The sequence below is a fragment of the Mesocricetus auratus genome, unplaced genomic scaffold, assembly GCF_017639785.1.
Source record: "Mesocricetus auratus isolate SY011 unplaced genomic scaffold, BCM_Maur_2.0 Super-Scaffold_100042, whole genome shotgun sequence".
NCBI lineage: Eukaryota > Metazoa > Chordata > Mammalia > Rodentia > Cricetidae > Mesocricetus > Mesocricetus auratus.
Genome location: NW_024429219.1, coordinates 9,215,003 through 9,223,979, shown reverse-complemented (window position 1 = coordinate 9,223,979; position 8,977 = coordinate 9,215,003). Strand labels below are relative to the sequence as shown.

At 44.9% G+C, this 8,977-nt stretch overlaps 1 protein-coding gene across 1 annotated transcript; it reads right to left on the bottom strand.

The window, feature by feature from the left end:
* Positions 1 to 50: 50 nt before the first annotated feature.
* Positions 51 to 7,938, bottom strand: LOC101834123 (arylacetamide deacetylase-like 3). Its single transcript, XM_005079402.4, has 4 exons — positions 7,540 to 7,938; positions 2,404 to 2,620; positions 1,370 to 1,433; positions 51 to 868 (listed from the first exon to the last, which is right to left on the bottom strand). The coding sequence occupies exons 1-4, from the start codon at positions 7,708 to 7,710 to the stop codon at positions 94 to 96; spliced, it is 1,227 nt and encodes a 408-aa protein (XP_005079459.1). The 5' UTR covers positions 7,711 to 7,938; the 3' UTR covers positions 51 to 93.
* Positions 7,939 to 8,977: the final 1,039 nt, after the last annotated feature.

Genomic DNA, 8,977 nt, shown 5'->3' with positions numbered 1-8,977 from the left:
CCTCATCTCTATTCATCATAAAAAGCATACATTCATTGCATTCTTCTAGAACTCAGATTAGGTTGGTGAGGCTATCACAAGAAGGGATGAGGATCACAAATTTCTAATAAATTGGGCAACCAGATCCATAATTCTTGTGGAGCAAGGGAAGCTCAAGAAGCCCAAGTCAAGGGTGTTAAGCACTCCATGGAAACCATCCTCCATGTGATGCCACGTCACAGGCACCCCCAGATCTTCCAATCTCTTCTTGTATAAGAGTGAATGGTCCCGGAGAAGGTCATACTCACAGCTCACAATGCAGGTTTCTGGGAGCTGAGACACTATATCATCTTCCGCAATGAGGGGTGAGCATATTGAGTTCAGTGTCAAATTTACCTCCCGGTAAGCATCTTCATTCACAGGCCCTGGGGGTATGCATTGGTAGCCTCGCTTCTTAAACCTCTCTGGGATGTTTTCTGAGCCCAACCACTTTCTGTATTTCTCCCAGACTTCTGGAGGCAAATGGGTACCATTCTTGATAACATTTTTCCAGGAAGTACTCACATCTAGGTGACAACAGCAACAGTAAAAGGCCAGATTCCAAGAGAGCAATGGGATGTTGGCATTTTGTTGATAAGAAGGGCCCCAAAAATCTATGCTTTGTAGTGAGGAGTAGATCAGAATCTGAGCCCGGATTCGGGGAAAATCTGCTTTGTTCATAAACACTTGACAAATCACAGTGGCTACATTCCCTCCTATGCTGTCACCACAGACCACGACCCGAGCTGGATCCACTCCATACACATGCAACAATTTCAGAAACTGGGTAGTGGCTGCCACACAGTCATTTTTCATCGCTGGGTACTTGTACTTGGGCGACTTTCTGTATCTAAAGAGAAATCAAGTACCATAGATTATGTTCAATGCTCAGCCAAACCTAAAGGACTCTTCTCTAATATCTCAAGTCCCTTTTTGAAGCCAAAAGAGGAGATAGGCAAGGACCCAACACACTAGATATAAAGCCCTCCCAAATGTTCCAGTGGTCATGCAGGGCACTGCCGGCTTTAGGCAAAGAGGATGCTATCTGTCTGCCATGGGCAAGGCTGTTAGACCTAATGAATTCTTCTAATCAAAACCAAAGTGTCATCCCCATTCTCACCAGCCTCCCAAAGAGAGGGTTGAATGATGACTTTATTTCATGCACCAAGGAAGGAGGTCAACTCCACTGTCCCTCTCTCCTCTGTTCCTTGCTTCTCCTTCCTGGGTCCTCACAGCCCAGTTCCCCCCCCCATTCTCCTCTCCAATTCCATCTGCTTCAGGTTTAATCTTCAGACCTTGTCACTACAAACCAGGGCTGTCTGCTTTTGTGCTCCCATAATCCCCTTTTTACCCAACTGCCAGGACAACAGAGTCACAGTCCTTGGACAACCGTAAGCATACGTTGTGGTGGGTTCCTGGAAAACAAAATCAAATGTCACATGTACTAGGACATTTTCCTTCCTTCAGCCTTTATGGCATTTTACTCTCGTAAACAGAGTGCCCGAGTTAGCTGAGCAGGTCATAAAATAACCTATGACTATTGAGTAAATATCCGTCCAACTTCTCACTGTTTTGCTTCTATGAGCTGCAAGGCCAGCATTCTCAAAGATGCCCATGACCCAAAGCACTTCACCACTTATCAAAAACATCCAAAAGTGAATGGATTGCAGTGGCTCAGTCTGTGAGAGAGGCATTCTCATATCAATGTAGGAAGAGGTCAGACCATTACATAATACACCACCAAAGTCATCTGTGCCTACTAATTGCCCTGGGTTTCTTGGTTGGAACAGTAGACTGTCTACCAGGAAGAATGACCATCCTTTTTAAAGATTTTCTTTACTTTTATGTATGTGTATGTGTTATACACGCATGTGAAAGTATCCATGAAGACCAGAAGGAGGAGCTAGATCCCTTGGAGCTAGAGTTACAGGCAGTTGTATGATGCCCTAGATAGGTGCTAGGAACCACACTTGGGTCCTCTGGAAGAGCTGAAAGTGCTCTTAACTACTAAGCCATCTCCCATCTCCCACAAAATGATCATGTTTTCAAGCCCATTTAGCTGGGTGACAGGAGGCTTGAGGAAGCCAGAAGAAAGGCAGGCTTTCTTTCTTTCTTTCTTTCTTTCTTTCTTTCTTTCTTTCTTTCTTTCTTTCTTTCTCTTTCTTTCTTTCTTTCTTTCTTTCTCTTTCTTTCTTCCTTCCTTCCTTCCTTTCTTTCTTTCCTTTTTTTCAAAACAGGTTTCCTCTGTAGGTTTGGATACTGTCCTAGAACTCTCTTTGAAGAACAGGCTGGCCTTGAACTCACAGAGATCCACCTGCCTCTGCCTCCCAAGTGCTGGCAATGAAGGCATGTGCCACCACTGCCAAACAAGAAAGGCTTTCTTACTCAAGCTCCCCAGGATGGTTCCACCACCATGGAAGAAGATGATGCCAGTCCTAAGGGTGGAGGAAGATTCCTTGGGCTGATACAGTTTCACAGGGACTGTCCCAAAGTGAAGATCTTTGACCACAACATCAGGATCTCTCTTGAGTGGCTTCAGATCATGCAGAAAACTGGCAAACTGGGATGCATAACACAGTCCCAGCTTCTCAAAAATCATACCCTGTCAGAGAGAGAAGAGAGAAGGGTTACAAATCAGTCACACTGCATGCAGCCTGAAGTGTCTGTCACATACATCTACTCTACCCTGGTGCCAAGAAGTATCTTGGGAAATATTGATCAGACTGGACAAGAGACCTGAATTTCCTCCTCTCTCAGCATCCTCATGAGCCACCTGCAGTTAAAGCCACACCTACCTAGACCTATGGGGCTCCACCACCAGACCCATTCCTCTCAACCATACTCTTCCTAGACATTTTGCATGCTAGACTTGACAACCTAGGCTTCTGGCCAACCCTTGAGGTTCCCTTTTGAAGACTCCTGTTCTGCCTGGCATCTGGACATGGTCTTCTCTCCAGGGAAGATAACCTGGGTCTCCCAAATATTTATTGCTATGGATGTGATATTTCTGAAGTGAGAGAGAGAGAGGTATTTTCTTTTGTTCTTTTTTAAAAGATTTATTTATTTATTATGTATACAGTGTTCTCTCTGCATGTGTCCTTGCAGACAAGAAGAGGATACCCCATCTCATTACAGATGGTTGTGAGTCATCATGTGGTTGCTGAGAATTGAACTAGAGATATCTGGAAGAGCAACCAGTGCTCTTAACCCCTGAGCCATTTCTCCATCCCCCAAGGGGTATTTTCTTATATTTCCATGGCATCTAATGAAGTATTTTTGGAAAACATGATATGAAAGGTTTTCCTCTTTAGAAAAGTTAAGAATGAGGGGGAAGCTGGGTGGTGGTAGCACACACCTGTAAACCCAGTGCTTGGGAGGCAGGGATAGTGAGATCTCTGTGAGTTCAAGACCAACCTGGTCTACAGAGTGAGTTCTAGGATAGCCAGGGCTGTCTTTTTTGTCTCAAAAAGAAAGGAAGGAAGGAAGGAAGGAAGAAAGAAAGAAAGGAAGGAAGGAAGGAAGGAAGGAAGAAAGAAAGAAAGGAAGAAAGGAAGAAGGTGGGGAAAGAGGAAGGTGTATGTATTTGGGGGTCGTTGATGTCAATGCTGGTGGTAGCACATGGAGCTTCTTCAGGCTACTGTGTTATCTTTGAGATCTGGCTTAAAGGTTTTCAAAATGAATATAAGTATTAATAAATAAATTAACAACATTCTTCTATATCCGTAAACCAGTGTCTCACTCAGCCATTATCAGAGAAGCTTCCTCCTACAGGAGATGGGAATAAATACAACTGGAAAAATGTGCAGAAAGTTAGAGACCTTGGAACACACCCTTCTAAGTGGGATGTCTCCACCAAAACCCTACCCTGAGGGCTCAGGAGGAAGATGAGGCAGAAAGATTGTAAGAGCCAGTGGGGATAGATGATACCAAGGAAACTATGTCTTCCATGTGGATCAGGCTGACACACATATGAACTCACATAGACTGCAGAGCATGCACAAAGACTACATAGGTCCAAGCTAGGTCCCAGTGCTGAGAGGGGAAGTGGACATAAGCCTCCATCCCTAACCAAGAAGCTGTCTCCAATTGGCAACCGCTCAAAAGGAAAAATGATTTTTTTTCCCGATGGAATCTCAATGGTTATACAAACCACATTTAAGGGCGGTTCCATATCCATAGTAGATGAGCAACACAAAATAAACTCAATGGTGTTTTTGGAGATATGCCTGGAGATATGCCTTGTTTGTTTATTTGGTTTTTAAAAATCTTTCTCTTGTCTTCTGATTATCTATTATGGTTTTCCAATTTTGTGCTTTTATGGTGTGTGTGTGTGTGTGTGTGTGTGTGTTGCGCGCACACACACACACACTTGTACACATTTGTGCACCTGGGCATGTTTCTCCTGCTTTTTATGTTTGTTTTCTTTTACCCCCTTCTGGGCTGTTTCTTCTTCTTCTCTCTCTCTTCCTTCTTTCTTTTTCTTTTTGTTGATGTTTTCCAGGACAGGGTTTCTCTGTGTAGCCTTAGCTGTCCTGGAACTCCCTCTGTAGACCAGGTCTCAAATGGAGAAGACCACTACTTTCCATGTCTGTGGTGCATGAAATAATCTTTCAGTCAAAGCGTTTGTGATTCCTCTTACGAGAGAGTTACCGCTCTGCACTGGGGATTGTGCTCCGCTGCCCTCCAGACACCTCACCCCCAATGGCAGGCAGGAGACATTACAATAGGAGTGAAAACAGGCTAATTTGTATCCTACTCATCAAAAGCTGTGGGCCTCTTGCATTCTGACCCTTGAGTAAGCAAGCAGGTGTCTCCCGCCCTGCCTTGTTATACTTTCCTCCTGGTCCTGGCCCCTGGATGAAGCTATTTGTACCAAGAGTTCTGTTGAGCTTGTTAACACTGGCCGGTCCCTACCCTCTGCTCCCGATGAACTGCAAGGTCCCTGGAGGCAGACTCTGCCTCTTTTTTTTTTTTTTTTTTCTTTCCCTGAGCTCAGATCCTGGGCCAGGATACACAGAGGTTGCATAACACACCGTTACAAAACAAAATCAACAGTAACAGTGTGTTATGTATAAGGAGGGCTTACCCTGGCCCCGATGTTGCAATACGCCCTCTGGATAACTCAACTCTGGAATCCTCCAGAAATGCCAGGAGTAGGGATGGCTAAGATTCCCTGTTTAGCACACAGGGAAGCTGAATCATGGTAACTAGGAACCTGGACTGTAGACAAAAAATAAAATAAAAATGCCAGGGGGAATACTATGGATTCTAGTCTGGCCATTTGCAAAATCAGGCCTGGACACGATCTCCAGTTCCATCATTTTCCTAAATGCTCTCCCCCCTCCTCTCTCTTCTCTCTCTCTCAAAGATTGAGTAAAATTCTATTGCATCTGGGCATGGTGATTCACACCTTTAATCCCAAGACAGACACAGGCAGATGTCTCTTGATTTTAAGTCAAGCCTGGTCTATATAGTGAGACCTTGTCTCATTTTTCTTCTTCTTCTTCTTTTTTTTTTTTTTTTGAGACAGGGTTTCTCTGTGGCTTTGGAGGCTGTCCTGGAACTAGTTCTTGTAGACCAGGCTGGTCTCAAACTCACAGAGATCCGCCTGCCTCTGCCTCCCGAGCTCTGGGATTAAAGGCGTGCTCCACCAACGCCCGGTTCATTTTTGTTGTTGCTGTTGTGTATTTTCTATTGTGTATTTTCTTCATCCATTCGTCTGTTGATGGATGTCTAGGGTGGTTTTGCTTCCTGGCTATTGTGAATAGAGCCACAGCGAATATGGATGCACAAACGTCTGTGTGGTAGGATATAGAATCTTGGAGTGTTATAGTGAGGTGACCCAGATTCAGAAGGACAAAAGCCACATTCTCTTTCCTATCTGGAGTCTACCTTATCACTTTTATATGTGTGTGTAAAAGCGGTTGTGAGTGTGGCCGTGAGCTATGAAATGGGAAGGAGGCCATGAGAAGGGGGAAGAGGACCAATGGGATAGGAAGGTGGAGAGGAGGTTACTGGAGGTAGCAAAGACAGCAAGTTAGGGGGAGGAGCTAGAAAAACAAATTTTGATTGAAAATGCTGTTATGAAACCCAAAACTTTGTATAACAATTGTTTTAAAAAATAGGTATTTTTGTCTCTCTCTCTATTTTTTTTTTGGGGGGGGGGAGACAGGGTTTCTCTTTGTATCCCTGGCTATCCCGGGACTCACTATGTAGATCAGGCTGGACTCAAACTCACAGAGTTCCCTCTTCTTCTATCAGTCAAGTGCTGGGATCAAAGGCATGTGCTACCATACCTGGACTTAAAAATAGTTTTTAAAAAGGCAACAAAAGATCTGTTAAAGTTATGTTCTATGGAGCTTAGCAGTTTGGAGCAATGGCCTCTCTTCCAGAGGACCCAGGTTCAATTCCCAGCACATATGTGGCAGCCCACAACCATCTGTGACTCTAGTCCCAGGGGATCCTGTGCCCTCTTCTTGCCTCTGAAGATACTACACACATGGTACACAGACATTCATGTAGGCAAAACACCATAATACAAAATAATTAATGTTTTTAAAGAGGTGTGTTATATGAATGCTTCTGTCTCGAGTTAATTTAGTAATTAGCTTTCTGGTTTCTTAATTTTGTTGTTTGTTAACTCTAGCTAGCAGATCTGCAATCATTGGAGCCTCAAAATTCATCACTATCTTCAGGGCTTTCCTAAGTCCCAAGTACTAACAAGGAATGAGATTGGCTTTTTCCTCTGTGTTACCTGGGTACCAGAGGTAGCACATTTCCATGTTCCTCAGAGGCTATTTATAGGTGGCAGAGCTCTTGGGAAGAAGATTTAGGATGAGGTCTTTAGGTCCCTAGGGATATAGGCTGCTGGAGGAAGGTAGAGCATAAGATCAAGGTCTAAGACGGGCAGTAGTGGCATACTCGAGAGGCAGATACAGGTGGATCTTTGAGTTCAAGACCAACCTGGTCTACAGAGTGAGTTGCATGACAGCCAAGGCCACACAGAGTAACCCAGTCTCCAAAAACAAAAAACAAAAAAATAAAATAAAATAAAAACAACCCCCCTCGCAGAAAAGAGAACAAAGTCTAGAGACACATGCACTCTGAAATACACAGCGAAGCCCATTCTTTTGCATGGTAAACACAAGATGAATTTAATGGTAAACACAAGATGAATTTAAAGGAAAAGCGCACTGTGGAACCTCAACCCTTCTTCCTCTTTTGTTCCTTGGTACATGAACAGTGTTCCTCAGCCATATGCTCCTATTGGGATATGCTCATCTTCCACAGACCCAACACAATGAAGCCAACACCACAAGCTACAACCTCAAAACATATGAGCCTAAGCAACCCTTTTTGCTTTGTAAATCCATTGTCTTGGGGATTTTGTTACAGCAATGGGAAGTAGACTGAGGCGTCGAGAATGCATACATTCTTTGAATTGTGTGTGGTATTGAAGCATCCAGTATCTGGTTTTTCCTCAGCCCTCAGGCAAAAGAGACAAGCAAAACAGGAACTCACCCATGTCAATGACAGTTGTAAAAGGCAACTGAGGATTCGCAGCCTCACAGGGTGAGTGATGCCTTTGGGGATGTGTTCAGTCCAAAAGTGTCTACAGATCACCCACAGCAGAACTCCCAGCGAGAATGCAGCGACAGCAGCTACGAGGAGTGTCAGGGCCAGAAGCACCATGCTGTTCCTACCTCAGACGAGACCAAGTGTCATCTGTGCCTTCGGCAGCCCATGGAAGACAGTGCAGGCTGGCAGGGCTCTTATATAACACCAGCTTCTGTCTCTCTCTGTGCCTCCCTGCTTCCTGTAAACACTGGCCCAGCCCAGAGGAGGACTGACACAGGGGGAGGGTGTGGTTCTAGACCAGGGCCCATGCAGAGGAGAAAGTGGCTCCTATAGATTCATTCAGCTGGAAAGAGATCTTGAGAGCTCCCTTTTAAGTCCTGGCATCACCACTAGACATGGCATTGGATAAGCCACAGAGTGATTGTAGTCATCAGACAATTGCCCTCAGATGCCATCACCCACACCCTAATTCTAGTCTTGCCACACTTACGATTCCTTAACCAGATGAGGAGGTCCCAGGGCCTTCACATTTGCTTCTCTGTACAACTGCCTCCTACTCCTTACTCCCCAGGCTAGATGCCAGCTGGGCTCTGTTCTTTCTATTCTGCCTGTTGTTCTCAAGTGTCACCTTCTGTCTATCTAGCTATTTAAAACTGTAATACTTCACTACCAACAGTCCCTCGGCACCACCCTGCTTAATTTTAATCTGTGGCTTTTATTGTCACCCAGGATGCTAGACCTTGTCTGCAGAGCATACATCTTGAAAACAGAAATGTTCATGTTATTGTTGAGATTTATTTTTATTTTATGGTATGGGTATCCTAACATTATGCCTGAATGTATACCTGTGCACCATGCCTGCCTGGTGTACCAGATGCCACAAGAAGGTGCCAGCTCCAATGGAATAGAGTCGCGGATGGTTGTGAGATACCACGTGGATGCTGGAAACTGAGTCCAGGCTGTCTTCATGAGCAACCAGTGCTCTTAATCACTGAGCCATCTCTCTCTCTCTTTTTTTTCTTTATTTTCGAGGCAGGGTTTCTCCAAGGCTTTTGGAGGCTGTCCTGGAACTAGCTCTTGTAGACCAGGCTGGCCTCGAACTCACAGAGATCCGCCTGCCTCTGCCTCCCGAGTGCTGGGATTAAAGGTGTGTGCCACCAATGCCCGGCTCTGAGCCATCTCTTTGACCGCCCCAACTTTGTGGTTTTGTGCCTAGAGGCTGGATTAGAGCCTGGTTCTTCGTCAGGGCTGGGCGAAGTTGCACCAAAAGGAGGGGTCGACAAACAGGTTTTTTCCCTCTCCACTGTGAAACAGAGAAGCTTAAGTATGCTTGCTTTCTAGGTCAGGTCAGATGCTAGGGCAGTTTCCACAGCTTTTCCTA

Bases quoted from the DNA above. Each gene is read 5' to 3' on its own strand.
- LOC101834123 (XM_005079402.4), bottom strand. From the start codon at position 7,710: ATGGTGCTTCTGGCCCTGACACTCCTCGTAGCTGCTGTCGCTGCATTC. The intron at 2,621-7,539 runs GTGAGTTCCTGT...TCTCTCTGACAG, and splicing joins TACAACTGTCATTGACATGG to GGTATGATTTTTGAGAAGCT. The intron at 1,434-2,403 runs GTAAGAAAGCCT...TTTGTTTTCCAG, and splicing joins AACCATCCTGGGGAGCTTGA to GAACCCACCACAACGTATGC.